This window comes from Festucalex cinctus, chromosome 21, assembly GCF_051991245.1.
Source record: "Festucalex cinctus isolate MCC-2025b chromosome 21, RoL_Fcin_1.0, whole genome shotgun sequence".
Lineage (NCBI taxonomy): Eukaryota > Metazoa > Chordata > Actinopteri > Syngnathiformes > Syngnathidae > Festucalex > Festucalex cinctus.
Genome location: NC_135431.1, coordinates 16,809,219 through 16,836,443, shown reverse-complemented (window position 1 = coordinate 16,836,443; position 27,225 = coordinate 16,809,219). Strand labels below are relative to the sequence as shown.

Genomic DNA, 27,225 nt, shown 5'->3' with positions numbered 1-27,225 from the left:
ATTTCTAGTTCTTGATCGTAAAACGACCACATCGCGAGTATTGATACCTTAAAATAAGGCGTGATATTTTTTGGTTCTGGTTTCATAAACAAAAAAATAAATAAATGGTGCTAAACAATGACATCATTTTAAACCTGAAAAATGCACAAAATTATTCTTTTTTTTTTATTCCTCTAATTTCTAGTTCTTGATCGTAAAAAGGACCATGTTGCGAGTAAAACCAAGGCCTGGCGTCTTTTTTTTGTTCTGGTTTTATTAACAAAAAAATAAATAAATAAATAAATAAATAAATGTTGCTTGTTGTGGCTAAATTGTTGCTCTGCCCTACCTGATGTCATGGCCTGGTTGGATGAGATGCAAGCCATGGTGACCGTGTGAGCAGGGATCTTGTCCGAGAAGCCGGCACCCAGCGCTGCCTGACGACACAGTCAAGCATGACGCTCGTCATCGATCTTAAATGCGGCCCTTTACATATTTTCAAATGAGTCTTTTAATACCTCTCTTGCTACATTGCTTGTCTTCACCTCCTGAATGACCGTCCCATAAATGATGTAGTCCACAGCATCTTTGGGCAGGCCTGTTTTGTGCAGAAGACCTCTACCAAAAGCAAAAATATTCTCCTGAATAAAATGGTTATATGGCAGTGATGTCAAAAAACAACCCCAACTTACTGTAGAGCTGCTCGGGCCAGGTCGTGAGGCATCAGGTCAGCATAGCTAACAAACAAAGTGAAGTTGATGTCCTGAGGTCATCTTTTCTGACTAAAGCTACCATTTTAAATCGGATTTGCAGGAATGTAAACAAACGTACGTTGTTCCGGACATTAGGAAGGGGGTTCGCACTCCTTCCACCAGCACGATGTTCTTCACGCCAGGGCGGGCCAGTGTCTTCTTGCTTTTTGTCTGAGCTGTAAAACAAACACATATTTAGCACGCTGACAGTCATTAGCCTCATGGAAACAGGTGGCTCAAGTCTGCACCTTGAGTCGTTGTGCTGAGGGATCGTGCGGCTGAAACACAAGTTCCACACATTCAGCGCTTATCATTTAATAAAGACAAATTCCTGAAAATTGTGGGCCAACACCTGTGATGTATGATGATGGCTTACCATACTGCACAGCCCACGAGGGACTGACAGGTGAGAGCCGCATCGACTTCAAGAGCATGGAAGCCATCACGTTCTGCAAAAGAAAAGTATGATGATATTTCAGTGTCATAAGAAGCAAGGGTAGAGCATCTTGGACAAAAATAACGACATTGGACAGTTGAGGACTAGGGGTGCGAATTGCCTAGTACGTGATGATTCGATTCGTATCACGATTCATAGGTCACGATTCGATTCCATACCGATTAATCCCGATACGAATTTACAAGTGGATTGTTGCGATTATTTTTATTTAAATTTAGTAAATACTAATCAGTAAACTTGTACAATGTAAGATTTGTATGAAAATGTATTATTTATTTATCTGAAACTTCAGTCTTATACAGGTTGTAATCTGTTTCATGTTTGAACAGCATTAAAATAAAATATTAAGGCTTAATGTTCCGTTAATATAACATTCCTCCATGCTTAAGGTGTGAAACCTAAGACGTTTTGGTGAATATTTTTCCATCAAAAATGGATATTTAAAAATCGATTCGGCCGCCTATTGAATCGATTCGAGAATTGCGCAATGTAATATCGCGATATATTGCTGAATCGATTTTTTTAACACCCCTATTGAGGACTATTGTTAAAAGTGTGTGCATGTAGCGAGTGTTGGTATTTTGTCAGGGTTTGTTCAAGAGTGCAAAACGTTGCAACAATCCTTGCAAATTATATTTTTGCCCTTCACCATCAATTTTTGAATTTGAACATGTTCAAAATTTCCTTGCAACAGGAAGTACCAATAAGACGGTTTAGGAAACCATTAATACTGTTTAGAGAATGTTTAGGAAATAATTAGTGTTGTTCCGATGCCGATACTGCATTAAAACAGTGGTATCGGTAAGTACTCACAAGTAACATGCCGATACCATTAATTCCAACGCTAATATACGATTTTGGATGCAGCATCTTGTGACTTGCTCGTTCACGACATTCACTGATATGATATGTTCACTGCATGCCAATCTAAGATATCCTATTGGCACTTGAATGCTCTGAACCAATGGCGGGACAGCTTTTCATGTTGAGGGAAAAAAAAAAAAACACTTAAGTATCGGTATGGTATCGGTGTCGGCCGATACTGCAAAGCTGGGTATTGGAATCGGTATCGGGGGCTAAAAAACGGTATCGGAACATCACTAGAAATAATCTAATGTAATAATTTAGTCTGGAGCCTGAGGGTATTTTACTTGGATTTCAATGTTTATATTTAAAGCCTGTTATTCTACTTACAACACAAGTTATGATCTAATGTTTGTTAAAGATATTACTTACAACATAAAAGACATAAACCTTAGTTAAGCGGCTTAACTTGCCCTCATTTACTTAATTTCAGTCTATTCTATCATTTTTGAAAACCAGTTAAAAGCGCAACTTAGAATTTGGTTACACAAATATAAATAGCAAACATATCACATCATATTCCCACACTCGCTGCTTATGAGCTAATCTTGGTGACGTATTTTTTCCCCCCATGTGACAACGTCGAGTGTCATTTCTCGGCCCGTTATACCTGCAGAGCACGAGTTGCCGGCAATCGAGCACACACACAACAAATCCATATTTATTTAAATGCAGGCGCAGCGATCCTTATGTGGGTTAATCTGACATTTCATTGACGGTCACCCAGTTAGTTCAACCCTCCTCACCCCGTCGATGACCCTTCACCTAGATCTGCAAACCTAAGATCGTCGAGACCCAAACGGGGTCAAAAGTATTTTGAGGTTGATTGTGCATTTGCCGGCATTTAACGAAAATGTCTTCCAAACACACAAATGAAACAATTCGGTTTGTATTACAGCATTGTGTTGAGAATGGGACTGCTAGCTTGCTGGCAGCGCCTTCTTTCATCGCCAGGCTTCCTATTCATTATTTCAACATATTTGTGGACAATTATGTCATGCTTTATTGGAAATTCAGTTACTTTAACTATAATGAGGTTGATGTCTTACCTGTGCAGTACTTAGTACGTGTTCGCTTCCCTGTCAAAGATTTGCCGTGCACAGCTCAGTTGGACTACAAACCTGCTTTAGTCTCTTGGACCCAAAGCCTGTATTAGCTGACCAAAAATATGCCAGAACATAACACTGCTTTGTAATGAAAATATGAATCTTATTTCTGTTTTATCATTTTCATATGAATACATAATGGTTCAAAAACTTACAAAATCTATTATTTACCAGTAATTACCTTTAAATATTTTTTATTGAAGATTATTTATATCCTGGCGACAACCTCGACACTTTTGCCACTCGACTGTCAATATCTGTTGCGCCCTCTTCAGTTCGAATACGTTCCACTTCAGGCATGCTGCTACACTTTTTGCCAGCTGTTTCTGCAGATTTCCGACCAGAAAATACCTCCTCTTGTCAGGTACGTGACACAAACACACACACACAATATTTTACTAAAATGCAAAACTTCGCTGAATTTCCGGCAAAGGCTATGCCTCACGGTTTCATTGGGAAGGCGAGGTGAAATTTCACCTAGATCACAGCTGCAATACCTAGAGTTGGCGCATGGTGGTGCTATAGTGACGTAAAAAATATACCTGTACACATACGTATGCAATTCGTACTCTTATGTGCTTTGATTTTACGATTTGTTCGTCTCTATTTTGAGTCAAAATTGTTTGAAATAATTAAAGATTCAGTGTTTTATTATAAATTATTAATTATGACCAGCAGGGAAACATGTGTCCCCTGTTCAGTAATTTAAATGAATAATCAGTGATACAAAATATTGACAGAACAAAGTTGATAATCTGTCTCTGGTTACAGGCCACGCAAGACGACGCATCGCTGTGACGTCATCGCTAGCAGGTAACTTGATGGCCCCTCAAGTTGCACGTACTAATAATGCAAAATATGTCGCCACCGTTTTCTCCACCAAGCACGGACGCACGTCAGCTACGAGCTCAAGGACGATGTGGCGGTCATCCGACTCAATGATCCGGCATCCAAGGTAAGTTTGTTTACCGACCGAGCTGTGAAAAGTGCAGTCCTGATCTCGAGCAAGCCAGGATGCTTTATTGCCGGGGCAGACATCAAGTAAAAGAGATGGACGCATTTTTATCCCGAACTTGGGCGTGTCCATTGTCATCGATATTGAGTTACAACTTGGGATGTCCCGATCCAATATCAATATTGGTCATTATCAATATCGGATCTAAAATATATGCCAAAATGTATCGCTTATCATCACATTCAATCATGTATCATCATCTATCATGTATCTTAACAATATTCTGCGGCCACATTATCGCAAATCACAGTAGAAATGAAATGATTAATTGACAACTAATCGATTGTCAAATTAATTGCTATTTTTTTTTTTTTTTTTTGCTAATCGAGGAATTGTTTAGATTAGGTGTAAAATTTAGTCTATTAGCTGACAAATAATTTTCAAATTAATCGACAACTGTTTTAATAATCGAGTAATCGTCATTGTTTCGCCTAAACTTGTCTAGAAGTGCACCGATTTATCAATGAATTGACAAGCAATTAATTAAATTAAACAATTAAAACAATAAAATAAAATAAAAATAAATAAATGAAAATAAAATAATTAAATTAATGGAGAATTGTGTTTGTTAATCAATGAATTGTTTTGAGTTTTTTATTTATTTAAAATTGTCCAAATCCTCAGAATTTCAGGTTTTTAACAGTAAATATTCTCAGATTTTTGTAAAGTTTTTTTTTTTTCCAATTAATTGGGGAAAATAATCATCAGTTTAATCGATTACTGAATTAATTGTGGGAAAATTCCCACAATTAATTTAGTGGGAATGCTTTCATATGTTATTCGTATTCTTTATTATTATTATTATTATTAGGGCTGGGAATCTTTGACCGTCTCACGATTCGATTCGATTACGATTTTTGGGTCTACGATACAATTCAGAATCGATTCTCGATTCTCGATTCAAACGATTTTTGATTCAGAATTATTTGACTGCCAAATGATTCCTGCTTCAATTTACAGATATGCAAAAAATTGTCATGATGTACTCCAGTCTGCTTTGCAAGACAAAATAACAAATAGAGATATTGAAGTCTTTTTTTTTTTTTTTAAACATTTATTAATTTTGTATTGTACGTTCCTTTTTCCACAAAAACAGCATGTGGGCTACAACTGCCTTTTCCCTTTATTCTTATTAACTCATTCACTCCCAGCCATTTTCATGTTCTATTGCTATAAAAACATGGAACCTACCAAAAGAAAAATGTGTCTCTTCTTTCATCTTTTATCTGTTTTTATGTTTTGTAGCAATTGGCACTAGAATTAGCTAAGTTTCATCATTATTCACAAACTTGTTGAAAATACTGGGAAAAAGAGCTTGTTGCAACATGGACCTGGTTGATCTTTTATACTTTACTGCCACCTGCTGGCCGTTTTTCTTCTTCTTTTTTTTTTTTTTTTTTTTTTTTTTAGTGTAAAAACTACCGCTATCTAATTATCGCTTTAAGTGACCGCTTCAGGTCAGACACTGCATCAAAGCCTTCATACAAAAACTGTAGCATACAAAAACCTAAAAAAGTGGAGTGAATGAGTTAAATATTGATTTTGAATCTTAAAATAAATGAGAATCTCGATTATTTTATGAATTGATTTTTTTGGCACACCCCTACTAGTTACTAGTAATACTACTACAACTATTACTACTACTACTATTACTAGTAATTAATTAATTCAATTAAAAGTTGATTTCGATGTAATTTTCAGATAATTTATCCTTCAATATCCTTCATAAGCATTCAGCTTAGCATAGCTATTAGCATTCAACTTTAAGCATTCCCACGCAATTTCTTTAGAAATTGCACTTAGTCTAGTCATTAGTGTAGCCCAAAATTTGTTAAAATCCTCACATTTTAGCCCCTTAACAGTAATTCTTCTGATTTCTCCAGTCCAGTTTTTGCAAAAAAGGGATGTAAATTCCGATTCATCATGGAAAAGAACAGATGAATCAATTACTGAAAAATTGTATATTGCAGTTCTAAATCTCGAGACTTGTGAATTCTGTGTTGTCAGTATGATCCAAGCGTGTAAGAGTCGAGAGGAGGTCACCCACCTCTCTCGGGAAGGTCAGAAGATGTTTGAGAAGATTGAGAACTCGCCCATCCCCATTGATGCTGCCATCAACGGTTCATGTTTGGGCGGAGGCCTTGAGGTGGGTATCAAAAATGGGGAAATATCGTTTTTTAAGATGAACCCGCTCAATTTTGTGACTTTTTTTGCGCAGTTTGCCATATCCTGCCAGTATTGAATCGCCACCAAAAGTCGGAAAACAATCCTGGGCATGCCTGTGGTCATGTTGGGACTGCTGCCTGGAGCGGGAGGCACGCACGCAGAGACTACCACAAATTGTACGCGCACATACACCACACACACATACGCTCATGTTCATAAGTATTTGACAATATGTAAAATGCATGTATGTGTAGGTGGGACTCCCTGGAGCGTTTGACATGATGCTGACAGGCAGGAATATCCATGCTGATAAAGCCAAGAAGATGGGCCTAGTGCACCACCTCGTGGACACACTCGGTATCACCTCTGCAGCACTTTTTTTTTTTTTTTTTCACTTATACTAACTGTATTATATAAAAAATAAACGTATAAATATTATAATAATACAAACATTTTAAATGAATTAATAAATATAGTAATGTAAAATAAACAATATATGTTAACTTTGAGGAATAATGTGGAAAAAAGGAGATTATACGAGGAAACTTTGCAGCAAAAATATGTTACGCAATAATATATAGTAAATTAAAAAAAATATTCTATTAATTTATTTTAAATTAACAGATTTTTTTTAACCTTAATGTATAACGTATTTAATTGAATTTAAATAACTTGATTTTTAACAGGAATTTATAGATTAATTTGAATTTTTTTTATCATACATTTCTAAATATTTAATTACATTTAAATTATTAGATTTTTTTATCATAAATGTATGAATGAATTAAATTTAAATAACTTGTTTTTTTTCATGAATTTATAAATAAATGTAATTACATTTAAATTATTACTATATTTTTTTTATCATAAATGTATAAATGAATTCAATTTTTATTGTTTTTTTCATGAATTTATAAATTAATTACTTTTAAATTCTTATATTTTTTTTTTATCATAAATGTATAATGAATTCAATTCTAATTGATCTTTTTCATGAATTTATAAATTAATTACATTTAAATTCTCATTATAAATTTTTTTAATCATAAATTCATAAATGAATTCAATTTAAATTACTTGATTTTTTTCATAAATCTATAAATTAATTGAATTCGAATTAGACTTCTTTCTAATACATTTATAAATGAATTTAATTTAAAATATTTGATTTTTATGATACATTTATTTCTACTTAATCATTTTCCTCCAAATTTGCAAAATTGAAATGAATGGCTGTTTTTCTATTGTACTCATTTTTGGTTCGTGATCGTAAAACGGCATCGGCTAGGGATGTAACGATACATCGAAAATGGATTGAAACTGCTTAAAATGTGATGTAAAAAATAAAATCAAAATGTTTTGCAAGATAGAATAAAAACGTCTTTTGGCTATAAAAATGAGTCATTATTATTATTATTATTTTTATTAAATCAAATTCAATCATTACATCTCTAGTATCGGCTGATATGTGGCAAGTACCGATACCTTGAAATAAGGCCATATACATATATGTATATATTTTTTGTTTTTCTTGATTGAGGTCCTGGAGCGAACGACGGAGTACTTGGAGGAAGTGGCAGTGGGCGTGACCAAAGCAATGGCCAATAAGACGCTTCCACTTTCTCAGCAGAAAAGTCTCATGCAAAGTAAGTGCACATCTCACACAATTATGAACATAAATGTGTGTGCGTGTAGAGTTTTAGGCCGCAGTGATGTTGCTGGGTTCAGTCAAGAAGCAAATCTACAAGACTGTCAGCGAGAAGGTTCAGAAGCAAACCAAAGGGCTGTACCCGGCTCCCGTCCAAATCATCCAGGTAGTCGATGACGCGCAACGTGGCGATCGGCAGTCGGCTTAAAACACGCCACTCAACTACCATGTGTGCGTGTGTAACCGAGCAGTCCATCAAGACTGGAGCAGAGCAGGGACGAGAAGCAGGATACCTGGCTGAAGCCGAGGTGAGTTTCGAGCTTGTAGCGATGGGCGAGTAGCGATACCTGGTATCGGCCCAATACCAGGGCTTAGAAGTCACCGATACCCTTCATACTTTTGATACGTCAAATTTCCCTCAAAACAATGACAGGTAATTAAACAAAACGTATACATCCCATTCTAGCATTTTTTTCCCCTTAAAATTATTCAATAATAAAAATAATGAAATTTAAAAAAATAAGTAGAAAATATTGTGTTTTTTTTTCTTATAATTATTAATTGTGTAATAAAAATAAATACAATTCATTGAAAATATTTTTTCCCTTAATTTTAATAAAATAAATTTAAATAAAAATAAGTGATAAATATAGCGTTTTTGTCTTAAAATTATTAATTGTATAATAAAAAATACAATACATTAAATAGTTTTTTTTCTTAATATTAATAAAATAAAATAATTAAAAATAAGTAGAAAATATAGCATTTTTGTCTTAAAATTATTAATTGTATAATAAAAAATACAATACATTAAATATAGTTTTCCTTAATATTAATAAAATAAAATATATAAAAATAAGTAGATATAACGTTTTTGTCTTAAATGTATTAATTGTACAATAAAAATAAAATACATTGAAAATATTTTTTTCCTTAATATTAATAAAATAAATTTTAAAAAAAGTAGAAAATATTGTGTTTTTATCTTAAAATTATTAATTGTAAACTAAAAATAAATACAATACATTGAAAATAGTTTTCCCCTTAATATTAATAAGACAAAATAAATATAGTTTTCCCCTTAATATTAATAAAATAAAATAAATAAAAATTAGTAGAAAATATAGAGTTTTTGTCTTAACATTATTAATTATATAATAAAAATAAAATAAATACAATATATTGAAAATAGTTTTTCCCTTAACATTAATAAAATAAATAAAAATAAGTAGAAAATATAGCGTTTTTGTCTTAACATTAATTGTATAATAAAAATAAAATAAATACAATACATTGAAAAAATTTTTTCCCTTAATATTAATAAAATAAAAATAAGTAGAAAATATAGCGTTTTTGTCTTAAAATTATTAATTGTATAATAAAAATAAAAGAAATAAAATACATTGAAAATATGTTTTTCCTTTAGAATTAATAAAATAAAAATAAGTAGAAAATAGATATAATTTTTTCTTAAAATTATTATCACTAATAAAATAAATACACTTTTTAAACTTATTTAAATAACAATAAAATAGTTAGCATTTTTTTCTTAAAATTATTACATAGTAAAAATAATTTAAAAAAATAATTACGATTCTTGTCATTTCTCGTTCCTGATCATAAAATAGCTGCCGTCGCGAGTACTAATACCGTCAAATAAGGCAAGGTATCGGCTCAATACTAACCCATCTCTATAAGTAAGAATATAGAATATGACATAGCCAAAAATATTTAGTGGAGAGGAGACAAAAAAAAAAAAAAAATCCAATCCTCCAATAGGGAGAATCTAATGTTTGAAAGTGCGGATCTTCTGATTGCGTGATGGGACGTCCCTGCGCAGTGTCTGCCCGCATCCGTCACTCCTGAATAGAAACGTCCCCTTCAATGGAAAGCGAGCGAGCGTCTGCCTCCCCGGGTAGAGACTAGAGACAAATCCAAAATGTTTCCACCGGAGAGGAGCCGACGACGTTTCTGAAGCGCTCGACAACCTCGTGATTGTTTTCTTAAAACTACTTTTGCTTCTTCCGCAGAACTTTGGCAAACTGAGTCCAGAGTCCAAAGCTTTGATCGGCCTTTACCACGGTCAAGTGGCGTGTAAGAAGAACACGTATGGGAACCCGCAAAGGAAGTCAAGTGAGAGCTGTGTAGTTAAAAAACAAACAAACAAACAAACAATCATAAGATTTTTACCGATCTTATATCATATCCCAGAAATCTTTGCTGCAATTTTCTTTTTCGACATTTTTCAGATTTTGGATTTTTCCCAGAATTTCTATCTCCATTTTTACCTTATTTTCTATGAATAACGTTTTGAATCTTCATCAGCATTTTTTGGGTTTGTTAAAAAATAAAAATAAATAAAAAAATAAAAAATAAATAAATACAATTATATATATATTGTATATAAAATAAACAATATGTTAACTAAGAGGAATAATATGGAAACAGGGAGATTTTATACCAGGAAACTTTACAGCTAAAATATATCTTACGCATTAATATATCGTAAATAAAAACAAAACAAAACATAAATTATTGTATTAATTAATTTTAACTTAATAGATTTTCTTTTTAACATTAATGCAAAAAGTATTTAATTGACTTTAAATTACTTGATTTTCAACAGGAATTTAAATAATTTGATTTTTTTTGCTTTTATCATACATTTTTAAATTATTTAATTAAATTTAAATTATTAGATTTTTTAATCATAAATATATAAATTAATGCAATATAAATTATTTGATTTTTTCATAAATTTATAAATTACTTAATTTAATTTGAATTATTTGACTTCTTTCATAATTTATTGTATTATTTTTTAATTAATAGATTTTTTAACAATGTATAAAGTATTTAATTAATTGAATTTAAATGACTTGATTTTAACAGGAATTTAGAGATTAATTTGACTTTTTTGGTTTTTATCATAGATTTATAAATAATTTAATTACATTTAAATTACTAGATTTTTGTTATCATAAATGAATTAAGTTACCTGATTTTTTTTCATAAATTAATACATTAATTTAATTTAAATTATTTGACTTCATTCTGATACATTTATAAATAAATTTAATTTAAATTATTTGATGTTTATCATAAATTTATAAATTTTCTAATTAAAAAAATCATAGTTTATGACAATTAACGTTTATGGTGGCATTCATGAAGATTTTAGCATACATCATTAAACATTTTTTTTTTTTTTCAGGAACTGAAAATCGAAACGGGACTTGAGTCAATCATTACATCCCCAGTATTGGCTGATATGTCGCAAGTACTGACACCTTGAAATAAGGCCATATGTAACAATAAATACAATAATTACTAGGGATGTCACAATAAGCATAATATCTCTATATGCTAAACGGCTAGCAATCGCGATTAGCATTAGCGCGCTAGCAATTCCCATTTAAGGTAAACACTAGCCACCATTTAGTTCACATATTAATCATTATATGCATGAGTTGAAGTGAGTGGATATAAGTTACTACTAATTATTATCTTCTGTGTATGAGCATTATTGAACACTAACACAATTAGCCTATGCTAAACGGTTAGCAATCGCGATTAGCATTAGCGTGCTAGCCATTACCAACTAAGGAACTAAACAAACACGAACTACCATTTAGTTCACATCGTTATATCTATAATATAAATGGAAGAGTGTCTTAAAAGTCACTTACAGACGATGCTTCAACAATAGTCCATGAGGAAATAGTGGATTTGCCGCTCAGTAAGCTAAAAAAAACTTCCTGTACACTGTGTGAGTTGCAAAAAAAAAAAAAAAGAAGGTCCCTGTAGAACTTGGACGGCGGCAAAAACGAATCGTGACAAGGGGAATTCCGTGCTGGTTACAGCACCGCTACCTGGCGGTCGCTCGGGAGGGACGAAATAGAACATGGTAGACATTTTCAGTCGACTTGGCCATCCTGTTCCTTTTTTCTTTGTATATGATTCTGGTAGTGATGGGATTTTCGTCTCTTTTCGGTGAGTCGGTTCATTTGGATCAGCTCAGTGAAAAGAGCTATTTTTGGCTCTCAAACGGCTCTTTTTAACTTTAGCTTTTCTTTTAAATATTTACGACAAATTTACCATACATTTTGATATATGACTTGGTGAACTAAATGTTGCACTCTACTGACTGCAAATAGCAACAATTATCAAGCAAAGAAAATGATTTTTTTCTCATTTTATTGAACAAATTAATAGGCTCCATACAATAAACAAGAAGAAAATTAAAACTTCAACCAACAACAATCAAATAACAAAAATAGTGAGTAGTAATTTAACTGAAACAGCAGCAGTGAACAAAACAAACATTAGCTACTTACCCGGTCCAGGATAAAAGACCTTGCTTTATTTTAGATTTGCATTAAAAAAAACAAACAAAAAAAAACAAAAAAACAAAAAAAAACATCAACTTGGATGGGCTGATTCGGCTCCTTCTCTCATCTGACTTTAACCAATTAAAATGTCTCCAAATGTTACTGCGTTTTCGGCTCATCTTGTACAAACCGCGTTTGTGTGTCGTCCTTTCCTCTCCTGTTTTCTCCTCCTCCTGTCGCTCTCTGTCTACGGCTGTGCAAACGAGGCGGCGCAATGTGCTCCGCATGCAGTACCACCTCCCCCGGCCCCCACACTCCTCCCCTCCCCATCCTCCATCTCTGAGTACGGCAGCTGAGACACTGCCAAACCTCGGTTCAGACACGTGAAAAAGAGAGAGCGACATAGGTAGAGAGAGAGAGCGAGCAAGGGAAAATAACGGTGCCGGCTCTCATCGTTCACTTCAAAGAACTTCGTACCGGCTCGTTCGCGACCGACACATCACTAGTTCTGGCTACCGGTTTCAAATAAAGCCCTTCATTTTATGTCCATAAATGCTCTTTGAATTTCAACTTAACATTCAAGATGGATTGATTCTCTACAGGTGCCATTTTATTGTAATGTATTTGTGCATGAAATCAGAATGCGAACATAAAGTGAGTATAATCAAGCACGATTTAATTTATTTATGCATGGCTAAATTAAGCATTGACATAATCTGAGGTACAGTTTAGAAACTATATTTTTGAGGCAGTCAAATTCACACGCGACTATTAACAGAACAACAGTGTGTTATCCAAAGAGAGCATGTTTAAAAAAAATAAAAAATAAACGTCACCCATGACAGAATGCTGAGAATGTATTGAAAATGATGTGACAGAACTTCATTCAAGTCTCGCTTGGTCACAGACTTGTGGAAGGCACATTTAGGATGGCTAAGAAGGCACATTCTCGCCCCGCTTCAGGCCCTTTTCACACTGCACTCAGTATGAAAGTCACGCAGAAAACGCGAATGATGAGTTACCAGCGTGGCCATATTTGGAAGTGCTTACGTAGCAGCCGAAGCAGGAAGTAAAAAAAAAAAATGGAGATTTTTGAGCTGCACCTCAACCATTCTGTGATCCTTGTCCTAATTGCAGTGTGAAAAAGGTTGAACACTCACAGTGGCATGGATTGACGGAAAATTTGTGTTTTAGATCTTGGGCCGCCACCCTTGTATGAACTGTGTGATCTTAGTGACGTGGAGTCGGCTCAGGTGAAAGTCATGCGACAGGATGTCCTCGGTCAGCTGAACCAGGAGGCTGCCGTCGATCCGCTCCCTCTGGAACACCGACACCGCCGCCTCCGACAGGCCGATGAAGCGCAGGCACGCCGACACTTCCTCCAACGACAACGCCGACAAGTCGGCGGGAGGACGCCAGGCGGAGTCCGCGTCGCTCGTCCCGCCTCCCTCCGCCCCCCTGGAGGATTCGGGACAGTCCGCCGGCTCGGGCGACGGGCAAGGGGACTGACGGTTGAAAGGGTTCAAAGCGCCGAAAGGCGCGAAGCGACTTTGTGGGGGCGGCGGTCGCAGTCGGCAGTCCAGCCACGGCTCGGCCCAGGCGGCTTGCGCCGTCTGAGGGTTGGCTGGCGCGTCGGCGGGGACGGTCGAAGACGGCTCGGGATTGGTGGGCTTGGGGGCGGGGCAGTCGGCCCAGGAACACGGGTAACAGTAGAGCGAAGTATCTGGAGAGTGCGAGCAGCTAGAAGCCAGCAGGGAAAACGAAAATGAATCAAAACAATAACTGTTTCAAGGATTTGAGTATGGAAATGCTCTTTTTTTTTTTTCCTTTTGTTCCGAAATGCTATTTTGGGTGAAACCAACTCATGTTTTACTGTTGATTACAATATGAAACATGTTTCATTCACTCGCGGCCATTTTCCCTGAAGCAACCCCCTTCGCTCCCGGCTGTTTTACTGGATTTTGACTAATTTTGCAAGGCCCACAGAATATTCTGTTCTATTTCTATAAAAACATGAAACCTACCAAAAGAAAGATGAGAGTCTCTTCTTTCATCAGGAAAAATAGTATATTCCTATCTGTTTCCGTTTTGCAGCAATTAGCATGAGGTTATAGCTAAGTTTCATCAATATTCACATTCCTGGTGAAAACAAAACGGGCTTGTTGCAACATGGTCCTGGCTGATCTCTTATATTCTGCTGCCACCTGCTGGCCGTTTTTGTAATAACTAGCATTGCTGTAAGCCACCTCGTCTTGACAGAAGCTGCATCAAAGCCTTCCGTATGCTCTTGCATAAAAAAATATATCTAAATAAAAATTATAAATACATTTTTGGGAGTGAAGGAAAAAGTGTTAAAAACGTATTTACACGTTTTTGGCCTTGAATTAATTATTAAAGGGCAAATTTGTCCTGTCTGGAGGAAATCAATGCCTTAATTCATTGAATTTCAACAGAAGTTATGGTGTTTGGTTTTCGTGACCCTTTTACATTCCACTTTCCATTAGCAGCACTGTAGTCAGTGCCATACTATGAAGTTTCTAAATTACAACATTATAATTTGTCAAAATTAAACTTAAATGGATTCAAATTGAGAAAATGCTTTCACTTGCATGTGACTGAGGAGGGGCTTCCCATGACTGGATTCATCATTTACAAATCTGTTAAACAGTGCGGAAAAGAGCTTTTTGCAGCATGGCCCTGGTTGATCTCATACTCTGCTGCCACGTGCTGGCCGTTTTTGTAATTACTACCATTTTTTTCCCACCCTATCTCTGCGTTTGGGAGGCTGCATCAAAGCCTTCTGTGTGCTCTACCATTAACTCTTTTACCGCCAAAAACGTTTAATAACGATGCGTAAAATCACGATTTATACCACCATAAACGTTAAATGACGTCAACTACGTCTTTTTTTTTTTTTTTTTTTAATCAATAGGCAATACAATGTCTAAGTGGAGCGCTGCCTGGACAATGGGTTGTGAAATCAAAAACACCCACTAACAATGGCCAACAGATGGCAGCATTGTATCGTTTTTCAATGGGCTGTCGGTGTATGGAATTACTCAACTCAACTTTATTTATATAGCGCTTTTAAACAGCCTCAGCTGTCACAAAGTGCTTTACATCTCTTATACTCTGCTGCCACCTGCTGGCCGTTTTTGTAATTACTACCATTTTTTTTCACCCGTTCTCTGCAGTTGGGCGGCTGCGTCAAATCCTTCTGTGTGCTCGAGCATTAACTCCTTTACCGCCAAAACCATTTAAAATCACGATGTATGCCGCCATAAACAACTATTTTTTATTTTTTATTTTTTATCAATAGGCAGTGCAATGTCTAAATGGAGCGCTGCCTGGCTAATTCACAGTGCATCACTAAAGAAAAAATATTAGTGTCAAAGTCACTGTTGTGGAGAAAATGTACCTTTTCATAAAAAGCTTCTTTTCTCCTTATCTTTTCAATTTTTGCTCAATGTTTTCCTTGAAAGATTAGTTAAAATGCTCGAAATCGGCTGCCACTGTCTGGATGTGGCAGTAAAAGAGTTAAAAAAAACAAAACAAACAAACCCGTATAAATACGTCTTTGGGACACTGAATACATTTAAAATAGAACGTATTTATACGTTTTGGGGAGCAAATGAGTTGGAAAAAAAGAAGTCACACAAACTTTTGCAGGATTTTAAAAATCAATGTGTTGTCAGTGTTTGAAAATGTCTCAAGTACCTGTCCTGCAGTCCTGAGGAGTAGAAGGAAAGATTGGGCCTGGGGGAGGCCTTGGCGAAGCGAGGGGGGACGGGAGGGCTGGGGGCCGGACTGGAGATGGGGCCCAGTTTGGAGCCGCGAGGAGGCACCGGAGGAGCAATCAAGTAGCGACACTCCTCTCTCACCTTCACACACATGCACAGAAAAATGAGAATGCGTGTACTGTTGCCTTGTGTTCGGGGTTGCTAAATGTTAAACTAGGGTGACCTTTACACTTCAGACAAAATTCTTAAGAGCTATTCTCTTTCCTCACACGCACGCAAGTTTGTCAGACTGAATTCCAGGGAGTGAGGAACACGTGAGTCAGGCTATAACTCAGACGCCGACGCGAGCTCCCACGCGCCATTTCAATTCTGTTGTCGGCCGCCATGATTCAAAGTGTGCAATTTAAATCAAAGAAAACAAGCCTCATAGGTCAACATGGGGATATAGTCTGTGCGCAACTGGGTTATTATGAAAACTAATACAATAAACTACAAATAAATTGTTCGCAAAATAATGTAAAAATGAAATTAAAAAAGAAAACTAACTGAAAGAACAACTTACATTTTTGTAAACTAAAATTTGCAAAGTATTACAATATACAATATACAAAGTATACAATAGTAGTTGTTAAAACAACATAAAAACTAACTACAGTTAAAAATAAAATAAAAAATTATAACCTTGGCATGCATTTTGAAATAACACTATACGTCAGTATTTAAAACATTGTGGACATTTATGTACTTTGAGTCTCAAACACACACGACACTTAAGACTCAATTGAATAGAAATGGCATTTCCTTACGCATGCAGCATGAAAAATATGACAGCAAAGCGTTTTTTATTTATTGATATTTAACTCTTTATATATTTATTTTTGTACTTATTTCCACATTTATTTTCATTTTTGTTTATTTTTTAATCTTTTTATTTTTATTTTTTTTTTTAATTGTCTTTTTTTTTTGTTTTTATTCCCATTTATATGATTTTTTTTGTATTTAACTTTTAAATGTATCTGTTTTTATTTTGACTTTTTTTTATTTTGGCAGTTTTGGTCCTCCATATAAGGGTAATCTTTCCAGTAAAATGTTTGCGTAAGTGAGGCTTAAAATCGCTAATAATTTATGACCATGCACCTCAGCCCAAGTCAACCAAAAAATATTCTTGACAATATAATAATATGTTCTCTATGTCCCCACTCGTCTAAACATGGAATTCTCACTGAGCCATTTTCAGCAGTAAACAGTTAATATTATGCCCCAGAATTAATTTGATAACAACATTATTTGTTGTATGCAATTAATACCCTTAAAACAAATTCTTCCACTTGCTGTCGACTGAAGACATCACCTGTGCAGAGGAAGTAGTTAACGACCAATCATGGCTCACCTGTTTTCTGGGTTTGGTCAGGAAATTGAGCCATTATTGGTCGTTACTTATTTCCTCAGCACAGGTGATGTCATCTCTTGTCCACAGAAAGTGGGGATAAAATTATGGATAGACAGATTATCGTCTGGGCCGATTATCGGCGCCGATATTCAGCATTTTGAGAAATATCGGCATCGGCCATTTTGAAGAATCATATGGTCAATAATAGATCCATTAAAAAAAAAAAGAAAAAAAAGTGTTAACTTCAGGGAACTAATTTAAATGTAAATTAAAAAAAAAAAAGTTTTTATTTTCATTTTTGTCGACCTTGGGAACTCTCTGCAACTTCTGTTTTTGTTTGAAATTAAAACTAGGATTAGTAAAATTTTTATACTTTGGATATTTTGAAATTTTGGAAGACTTTATTTTGTGTAGAAAATAGTTTGTTTTTATTTAACTTTTGAAAACATGCTACTGCTCCTGGGAGATGCCAGAACTTGTTAAAAAAAAATGTCTATTGACTAAGATTTAAAAAAAAAAAAAAAAAAAAAAAAAAAAAAAAAAAAAAAAAACTCCCAATATATTACTGACCCTAAAAGTTGCTCAATAAACACATGCTTTAAAATTTCAAAAAATAAAATAAAATAAGAGCTGGAGCTTATATATTTTTTTCCAAATTTTGATGCTAATATTTTCCCTTTTTAGTGAAAATGAATATCGGCTCCAACTATCGGTTATCGGCGTCCTTCACTACTAATAATTAGTATCGGTATCAGCCCCGAAAAAAACATATCGGTCTATCTCTAAAAAAAATGTTTTTAAAGGTATTAATTCTACAAGAAAAATAATTAAGTTATCAAATTCACTCTGGAGTCAATTATCCCTTTAATAATGTGTTTGAGGAGTATGAATTAAGTAGCTAAATCTCAGGGGGCGGCCATTTTGTCAAATGCTGTCGACTGAAAATGACATCACAGCCCCGAAGGCCACTTGTTGATTGAAAATGACATCGCAATTGCTTGCTCAGATAGTGAACAATCATGGCTCAGCTTGCAAAAGTCACAAAACCAAACCCACAAAACAGCTGAGCCGTGATTGGCCGCTCCTTAGGCACTGTGATGTCATTTTCAGTCGACAGCAAGTGACAAAATTTTGCTGCTTAGCTCATATTTCACAAACGCAGTATTAATCGGAATGCTGCGTTTAGACTTGTGGGCCTGTATTGACTTTCAGCATGTGTTGTGGGGCAACTCACAGCATCCGATTTTGGAGGTATGGGCGGTGGAATAGCCACTGTTGTCATCACGGTGCCATCCAGCGAGGAGGAAGAATGGAAGGGAATGAGGTTCGGTTCTTTTCCGAGGCCGTCCGCGTTCTGATTGGTCCAAAGCTCCTCGTAAGGTATCTCCTCACCGGTCCTAATTTCAGCCTCGCTCCACTCGGGCATCACATACTCCCGTTCCTCACCTGGCCCCTCCCCTAGGTGGACCCCGAGAGAGTCCCCGCAGCGCTGCGATAGGCTGTCCGAGACCCCGCCCCCGCCGTAGCTGCACGTGGACAGCTGCTGCGGTGACAACGAGTCCTGCGAGCGCCGCGGGCTCACGCACTCCTCAGTCATGCACTCCAACTCGGGCCGGGTTTCCCTCACGGCTCGCGAGTAGGCGTCGGGGTCGAAGGCGTAGCGCAGAAGCAGGCCCTCCAGGGCGGCGGCGTGCGGCGAGGCCTCGGCCGCGTTGAAGCGGGGCATGCAGCGCAGCAGCAGGAAGTGGGAGGGCGACACATGCCGTTGGCGAAGTACCATGCAGAGGACCACCGTCTTGCTGACGATGTTGAGCAGCTTGAGGCGGTGGCCTTCCCGGACGGCGTGGCGGTCGTACGGGTTCCGCGGCGGGCGGGACGGCACCGACACGTTGACGGGGAGGCGGACCCGCTCGATGATGCTGCGCACTGTGTGCTCGCCGCCCAGCATGCCTTGCTCCAGCGGGGAGCGCGTGCAAAAGCGGCCGCGGCAGGCGAAGGGCAAGCTGACGCTCTGATTGGTGCGATGGTTCATGCACACCAGGCAGGGGGTTTTGCCTACAAGATGAAAAGATGCTCGTTAGATGCATGATTCGTGAATCAGGAAGTAACCTGAGGTGTTTACGTAGACTGCAAATATGCATGTAAAGCGAAAAGCAAAAATATCATGGTATTAAAATGACAGTGCTTTGGAATATTAGGGTTTATAAGAGGGGCGGCACGGTAGTCGAGTGGTTAGCACGTCCGCTTCCCAGTTCTGAGGTCTCTGGTTCGAGTCCAGGCTCGGACCTTCCTGGGTGGAGTTTGCATGTTCTCCCCGTGCCCGCGTGGGTCTTCTCCGGGTACTCCGGTCTCCTCCCACATTCCAAAGACATGCATGGCAGGTTAATTGGGCGCTCCGAATTGTCCCTAGGTGTGCGTGTGAGTGTGGATGGTTGTTCGTCTCTGTCTGCCCTGCGATTGGTTGGCAACCAGTCCAGGGTGTCCCCCGCCTACTGCCCAGAGCCATCTGAGATAGGCTCCAGCAGCCCCCGCGACCCTTGTGAGGAATAAGCGGTCAAGAAAATGGATGGATGGATGAATGGTTTATAAGAATAGCATTTTTTCCCATTGAACAAAATCTATTTTATTTGTAGAAAAATATCGAAAATATACAAAATATAGAATATGTGGAAAATTAAGAAATGTGTACCATGTTAAGTTTAAATGCCACGAACACAAAAATGTTATCTGTTTTATTTCTTCTTCGCTTTTTAGTAAGTCACAGTGTCCCACCACTGGTGAGCTATTTTTAGAACAGAGCAGACGACTCATGTTGTCCTGGGGATAACGAGTACCCGCTGACACCCTTTTTTTGTTTTTTTTATATTCACATTAACTATGGAAGCCCATTCCTGCCAATAAAAAAAAAAAAAAGGAAAAAAAATCTGTTTAACAGGACTATTCCTGCCAGTGACGGTTAAAATAATAATAATAATAATAAAAAAAAATCCCCCTTTGGCAGAAATAAAAATAAATAAATAAAAATAAAATAAAATAAAATAAATAATTTTAAAATACATTTTTTTAAAAACTGTGATTAGTTTAAAAAAAAATGTAAGAAACCCATTTCTGCCAGTGACGGTAAAAGGGAAAAAAAATCTCCCCATTGTCAGAAATGGGCCTATTACAGTTAAAAAAAAATAAAAATAAAAAATAAAAAATAAAAAAATAAAAATAACAGATTTTTTTTTTTTAACTCTGAGAATTAAAAGTGTGAGAAGAAAAATCAAAAATGAATGATTTATCTTTTTTTACTTTAAGAAGCCAATTTCTACCAACAATGGATTTTTTTTTTTTATATATATATATATTTTGTCCTCTGTTACGGCAAACATTAAAAAATGTTTTAACTGTATGAAGTTTTGAACATTTTTTTTTTTTTCATTCTCAGAAAAAAAAAAACGGAAAAAGAAAATTGAAAGATATTTTTTTCTCCTCTGTTACAGGAAAAAAAAAATGTTTTAACTGTAAGAAGTTTTGAAAAAAATGCTTTTTTTTCCCACTGTCAGAAGCACAAAAAAAAAAAAAAAAATCACTGGAGGAAACGGGCTTCTGACAGTCCAAAAAAATAATAATTCCATTAGCGGAAACAGGCTTCTGATGGTAGAAAAATAATTCTTTCTTACTTCTGGGAGTCTTTCCCAGCCGTCTCAACAATGCGCTCAATCCTGTCTTTTCCTTGGTCGGCGTGGCGCAGAGAAGCTCGGCTTTCCCCATGAGTGACAGCTCATCTCCAGCCTGCAGAGTGAAGCTGTACGGCTCGCTGTCCTCGCTGAACTCCCCTGAAACCACCTGCGCAATTGCACACATGCGGGACATACTGTATGTGAATGGAGGCCATTAAAAGACTTTACACCCACTTGCTCTCATCAGACCGGTCCCTTGTGTCTACAAATCAGCTCCCTCAGATAATGACCGACCTATATGAAACTTTTTTGTGTACATGAGAAAGTTACGGCATATGCTCAGCTCGGGTGGGTAGTTAGAATTTGGTGCCAATCCACTTGACAATTATCTGCGCTCCACTGAACATCATTTTAGTTAGGACCAACTTTTCACACCTCTGCGATTGTGAATGCGTCCTAAATGTTTTGGTCAGTGAGCATGCATAATGTCGAAAGCGCAGTCGAGTCCGCGCATTGCTAAAGAGAAGCAACGGGGCATGAACCTTGACGCTGAAAGCGATTGTTTCCATGACAAAGACTCGGTCGGGGAACGCTCCGGCGACCTCTTCCACGCTGGAGAAATACTGGACGGGATCCCTGATGTCTCTGTCTTCATCCAACAATTTGAACTTTCCTGCGGAGCGACAAAGAAGGGTGAAAAGGGGGTTAAGAGCATTTCCATGCAGGTATTATTGACGCGTGGGATTGCGGAGGGTACAAAAGCGTCGATTCGAATAGACGGTAAGAAGTGTTTTGCGACTGCCGACAGTTTTGGATGACGGCGGCACAAAGACACCTCGGCGACCTCTGACCTGGCACCGGCTCGCGAGCCGATCGACGGTCGACAGGGTCGTCATGGCGACGGGTAAAGGACCCCCATTCTCACACAGAGCAGAGACACATCACCATGGAGACAGTTACACACTCACGCACACACCACCCTCTGCTTTTCTTTCACTTCCCCATCGCCGTCTTCGTCTGTAAATCGTTCCCAGTCGGTGATGGGAAGCAGACTTGTTTTTGTTTGATCGCTGCTACTTTTTGAGTTCAATTCAAGTGGGCTCAAGTTACCGTAAAGAACATTTTAAGATGCTATTGCCTCACTCGTTCACATACAGGTTAATCGGAATGCTGTATAGAATCCTGAGCTATTTCTTTTCTGAGAGAGATGAGGGTTTTTTTTTTTGTCTGAGACAGAGCAGAATACCAAACTCCAGCATCTTGCTCGCCAGCAAGTCCCTCCTTCATTCTTCCCTGCAGTCAACTTTCAAGCCAAACAGCTCGCAAGGCAGAACAATAGAAGCAAATGGTGCATCCCGACACCCCCTCGCCGGATGAAAAGGGGAGGACTGAACAGGGAATTCCACAAGTCCAACATGTTACGAGTAGGAGGACTGGCTGGAAGTGAAGGTGCAAATATGACAACAAAGCCTAAAGATGTGACAACTATTGCATTGCGCCATTGTGGGAGGGAACGCAGCCGACTTCTGGCCAATCGAAGCGGCTCCCCTCATTAATCTATTTAAATTCAGAATGTTATATTATACAACATGTTACTGATAGTCACTAATGTGAAAACTGTTCACGTTAATGACTTCTCACAATAATTACGAAACAGAATATCAATATGTGACACTTCACTACTGGAGATCTCTGCCAGTTTTTACACGTTCATATGATCACTTTACAATATTCCTCGAAAATGACAATGCCCTAAGCTATTTTTAGAACAGGACGGCGTGGTCTTTTTGGACGCAACATTGATGACCCTTGGTCTAAATAAAATGGTCCCATATTTCAAGTGGCTTTTAGGGCAGCAACTAATGATTAGTTCATTCATTTGTTTGTCGATTATTCGATGAATCGGATTTAAAAAAAAATTCCATTTCCATCCCTTTATTTCAAAAATCGTATTGACAATGTAGGGCAGCACGGTAGTCGAGTGGTTAGCACGTCCGCTTCCCAGTTCTGAGGTCTCCGGTTCGAGTCCAGGCTCGGACCTTCCTGGGTGGAGTTTGCATGTTCTCCCCGTGCCCGCGTGGGTCTTCTCCGGGTACTCCGGTCTCCTCCCACATTCCAAAGACATGCATGGCAGGTTAATTGGGCGCTCAGAATTGTCCCTAGGTGTGCGTGTGAGTGTGGATGGTTGTTCGTCTCTGTGTGCCCTGCGATTGGTTGGCAACCAGTCCAGGGTGTCCCCCGCCTACTGCCCAGAGCCAGCTGAGATAGGCGCCAGCAGCCCCCGCGACCCTTGTGAGGAATAAGCGGTCAAGAAAATGGATGGATGGAAGGGTATTGACAATGTACAAACATAAATGAATTATAATTCAGATACTGGTTTAGCCTGTAACGCAATGAAAATCAGCAAAAATGTTGATCAAAGTAATGTTGTTTTCAAAGTAAAAGCTTTTTTTTTTTGGGTTCAAAACAATGATAATCAGTCTGCTTTTATGGAGGACTACAGAAATCTGAGCTGAAATTCCGAGCATTAGGAGAATTTTAAATTTAAAAAGGATATCTGAATGATTCATTGCTTATCAAAAGTAATTAATAAACTAGGTAATCGATTAATTGTCGATTAATCATTGCATTTCTACTGTGTGTCTGTCTTACTATTGATGGGATCTGCTATTTTTTTTCTCACTGGGGTTTTGCCACATTTACAGTCCTAACAAGTTCATTCATTTATGTATGTAAAGTGACAAGGAGCTAATTGCAACATACACTCTCAAAATAAGCCGTACCATATCGAATCAAATCGTAATCCCACTGAATCGAACCAAATTGACTCTTAAATGCTTCTGAGCAAGGTCCCAACTGCTTCACTTTTACATTTCTCCATAGTAGATAAAGAAAACATCCCCCTTGGTGGGATAGCTAGCATAGCAGTGAGATAGCTAGCTAGAAAGATGTTAGCTAATACACTGTTAAATTCTACAAACAAAATATAGATACTGAATTAGAAAGCTTGTTTACATGAACTTGGGACCTCATAGCAAGCTTCAATGCACTTTTACGCATAATATCATCTTTGTTCCGTAAGGATTACAAAAGACCAAGTCCCGCTAATCACGCTAAATCGCTCACTTTCAGAGGCCCATTCATGAAATGGGATCATTCAGCTTTTCTGTCTTCGACACCTCAGTCATCACTTGAGAAGGAGGGAAGAGAGAAAGAGAGAGAGAAGCATCCTGTTGTGTATCCCCAGGGGGAAACCTATATTACTCTCCTCCTAAGCATATTTGGACTTCCTGGATGAAGTCATCACGCAGACATTAGCTCATCACTGCTTGCGATTCCGCCCGCAGTTACCTGCCATATTTGGAAGTTAGTCAAAAATTAATCATTTGCCAGAATAGCACAACGGACTGAATTCATCTTTGCTTTCAATAACGACAAATTCATGCCAAAATAATCGACATAAACCCAATCAAGTGCTTATCTCCGAGTGCAATCATCTTCCCCCACTTGACCCCCAAATGTTCTCTCATTCTTCCAAAAAGGAGCCAGGGAGGCGGGAGTGCTGTGAGGTGACATCAGCGCTGCATCAGCGGAGGAAGCGATGAAGAGGAGCCATAAAGCTCCAGTTACACACTGAATAACACGACTGGCCCCGGCAGTCGCAAGAATGGATGAATTGAATGGAGTGAGGGAAACTACCAGTTTGCGTGTGTTGTGTCTCAAAGTGTATTTTAATAGTAAGACTTGTACAGTCCTCTCACCTTGGTATTGTAGAGGGATGTCAATCTTGGGCCCGATGACGTAATGGCCTTCTTCTAAGCTATGAGCGGTCACTGTTGTCCACTGGCGACAAGAGTGGAGCAGAACCACATCCTCCTCTGACAGACCCTCAACACATTCACCTGAGAATCACATGACACACAAGTGTACGTCAACAAACCATACATTCGACCGCATCTGGTGAAATATGCATCTGCATGATTTAACGTGTTGTGTGGCTGCGTAAACAAGCAACCATCTGTGAGGTTACCGCAGCTCAGCGAGCATCGCGGGAGCGCGCAGCAAATGCAAGGTGCGCGCGCGCGCACGAGTAGTACATTTCGATGGAGGCGCGCGACGCAATGCTGGAGACTTTCCCTGCCTCGGCGGTTTTTAGTATTCAGCGCATCCACCGACACGTTGCATCATTTGCATATGAAAAGAATTGAGCGGCACTTTAGCAGCACAACAGACACTTTGTGGCTTTTCCGGGCAGCTCTGGACCAGTACAACAACTTGGACGGCACACCCACATGCACCGCTCGTTCCCAAAGTCAAGCCCCCCCGGTGTGCAGGCGACACATTCAGTTTGAAAGCAATAAACATGATATTCACACGTCTCCTATTTAAGATTAACTCAAAGAGGCAAAGAACACTTTTACTTTGTCCCCGCGTCAAGTAAACGCAAGTCAATGAGGCGAGACGGAAACGGATTTCACTTCTTTTCAAAAAGATCTTTCTTTCACATATATTTTGACTGTATGTATTTTTATGGCTTTTATATTAAGTATTGTCTATGTTTACCAAAAAAAGATAAGGAAAATCACAAAAACATCGCCCTGCATAAAGAAAGTGTTTGAAACATTTCCATTTTATTTTGTAGGTCTTTACCGGAAGTATGAACTATTTTAGCTAACCTGCCTCAATTAAAAACCTTGATAGTTAAACTTTACACTTAACCTGCGTACTTTTTCAAAGCCAACATCACATATAGACAATTTAGTCGTTTAGTTGTAGTCTTACTTCGTTTTCCTAATTACAACACTTGAATTGTTACGGTGTGACACCTGTATGGCGAGCAAGGGTCAACGTAACTGTCAAAACAAAACAAAAAACCCGCTACCCTAAAAGTGAAATGTGTTTCATAGAAGCACCTGCGTGGCCGTGAATTTCTCTTACCGTGTGCCAGGCGGACCAGAGTGGGCAGACGGAACTTGCTGACCACCGCGTCCAACGGCAGCGCGAGCGGGCTCCAGGAGATCTCCGACAGGCTCGCCGACAACTTCTCCATCCTCCCGGGTCATCACTGTGCCGGAGATGAGGACGAGCGTGAAGATGGCGGCGGTTGTTTGGATGGAGGTGAAGAGGCGCATGGAGGTGAAGGTGGCGGAGTCGTCGTGAAGAGTTTCGCCATGTTTTAAAGTGGGAGAAAAAGGAGCTGCGGACTGTGAGTCGCGAGATGAGGGAGGGCGCCAGAGACCTCCCCCCTCGTCACCCCGCTCACATATGGTCGACTAGCAAAGTGTTTTAGGTAGCAAAACGAACACGATATGTTCTATTACATTCTAACCTGTTTGGGTAGCAATTAATATCCACACAGAGGAGGCTGGAGTAAGCAGAAGTAAAAATACAGTACTGGTTAAGCCAAAAGTGGAAATTAATTATAATGGGGAAAAGTACGCCCTTAGTCAAGTCAAAAATGTTCTACCACTGGTCGAAAAGTATTCTGATTAATATTGCGTTTGGATATTATGAACCAAGCAGCAAAATCCACCAAATTTTATCCATCTCAGAAGGCGGCCATTTTGCCACTCGTCGACTGAAAATGACATCACAGTTGCTCACTAAGGGCTCAGGTAACGACCAATCATGACTCATCTGTTGTGAGAGTTTGGTCATGTGACATTTGCAAGTGAACCGTGATTGGTTGTTACCTGAGCACTGAGCAACCGTATAGTTGACAGCAAGTTACAAAATGACCACCCTGTGAGATGGATAATAACAGGTGGATTTTGTTTAATTCATATTCCACAAACACAATATTAACCAGAATACCGTCTTCAGACTTTACTGCCCATGTAAAATACAAAAGCCAAACAAGATGAGTAAGAAACAAATGGAAAATTTCTCAAGAGTACTGAAGAAATGCCATTAAGTATAAAAGTGGAAATGAATTATAATGGCAAAAAGTACACCTTAAGTCAAGTTTAAAAAAAATATTTATAATACTATGTTCTATGCAGAACCACTAGTAAACACGATATTCTGGTATATGAATTAAGCAGCAAAATCAACCCGTTTTTATCAATCTCATGGGGCGGCCATTTTGTCACCTGCTGTCAACTCAAACATA

At 37.9% G+C, this 27,225-nt stretch overlaps 3 protein-coding genes across 5 annotated transcripts in view; 1 reads left to right on the top strand and 2 right to left on the bottom strand.

The window, feature by feature from the left end:
* hadhb (hydroxyacyl-CoA dehydrogenase trifunctional multienzyme complex subunit beta) overlaps window positions 1-3,214 on the bottom strand; it is an 8,850-nt gene extending 5,636 nt beyond the window's left edge. Inside the window, exons 1-7 of the mRNA XM_077510345.1 lie at window positions 3,102-3,214; window positions 1,108-1,180; window positions 980-1,009; window positions 811-907; window positions 672-716; window positions 498-597; window positions 329-416 (exon numbers count right to left, since the gene is read on the bottom strand). Coding sequence (XP_077366471.1) covers window positions 329-416; window positions 498-597; window positions 672-716; window positions 811-907; window positions 980-1,009; window positions 1,108-1,174 — 427 coding nt within the window. The 5' untranslated portion in view covers window positions 1,175-1,180; window positions 3,102-3,214. The remainder of the gene's footprint in view (window positions 1-328; window positions 417-497; window positions 598-671; window positions 717-810; window positions 908-979; window positions 1,010-1,107; window positions 1,181-3,101) is intronic.
* hadhaa (hydroxyacyl-CoA dehydrogenase trifunctional multienzyme complex subunit alpha a) lies at window positions 2,667-13,717 on the top strand. 2 transcript variants are annotated; one of them, XM_077510346.1, is made up of 11 exons: window positions 2,667-3,522; window positions 3,930-3,971; window positions 4,043-4,113; window positions 6,181-6,319; window positions 6,392-6,515; window positions 6,594-6,696; window positions 7,880-8,153; window positions 8,239-8,295; window positions 10,018-10,120; window positions 11,202-11,267; window positions 13,513-13,657. In XM_077510346.1, the coding sequence occupies exons 7-10, from the start codon at window positions 8,052-8,054 to the stop codon at window positions 11,225-11,227; spliced, it is 288 nt and encodes a 95-aa protein (XP_077366472.1). In that variant the 5' UTR covers window positions 2,667-3,522; window positions 3,930-3,971; window positions 4,043-4,113; window positions 6,181-6,319; window positions 6,392-6,515; window positions 6,594-6,696; window positions 7,880-8,051; the 3' UTR covers window positions 11,228-11,267; window positions 13,513-13,657. The 2 variants fall into 2 exon arrangements, with proteins under 2 accessions (XP_077366472.1, XP_077366473.1); XM_077510347.1 differs by lacking the exon at window positions 11,202-11,267 and having other exon boundaries at window positions 2,668-3,522; window positions 13,553-13,717.
* gareml (GRB2 associated, regulator of MAPK1-like) lies at window positions 12,974-27,225 on the bottom strand. 2 transcript variants are annotated; one of them, XM_077510343.1, is made up of 8 exons: window positions 26,443-27,225; window positions 26,052-26,310; window positions 24,875-25,015; window positions 21,656-21,786; window positions 21,114-21,279; window positions 18,683-19,503; window positions 16,036-16,199; window positions 12,974-14,058 (listed from the first exon to the last, which is right to left on the bottom strand). In XM_077510343.1, the coding sequence occupies exons 2-8, from the start codon at window positions 26,161-26,163 to the stop codon at window positions 13,509-13,511; spliced, it is 2,085 nt and encodes a 694-aa protein (XP_077366469.1). In that variant the 5' UTR covers window positions 26,164-26,310; window positions 26,443-27,225; the 3' UTR covers window positions 12,974-13,508. The 2 variants fall into 2 exon arrangements, with proteins under 2 accessions (XP_077366469.1, XP_077366470.1); XM_077510344.1 differs by having other exon boundaries at window positions 26,052-26,178.

Coding starts and splice junctions, on each gene's coding strand:
- hadhaa (XM_077510346.1), top strand. CDS start 8,052: ATGTTGCTGGGTTCAGTCAAGAAGCAAATCTACAAGACTGTCAGCGAG. Junction 8,296..10,017: donor GATACCTGGCTGAAGCCGAG/GTGAGTTTCGAG, acceptor CTTCTTCCGCAG/AACTTTGGCAAACTGAGTCC. Junction 10,121..11,201: donor GAACCCGCAAAGGAAGTCAA/GTGAGAGCTGTG, acceptor TTTTTTTTTCAG/GAACTGAAAATCGAAACGGG.
- gareml (XM_077510343.1), bottom strand. CDS start 26,163: ATGGAGAAGTTGTCGGCGAGCCTGTCGGAGATCTCCTGGAGCCCGCTC. Junction 19,504..21,113: donor GCTGGGAAAGACTCCCAGAA/GTAAGAAAGAAT, acceptor TTCATCTTGTAG/GCAAAACCCCCTGCCTGGTG. Junction 16,200..18,682: donor TACCTCCAAAATCGGATGCT/GTGAGTTGCCCC, acceptor ATGTGTGTGAAG/GTGAGAGAGGAGTGTCGCTA.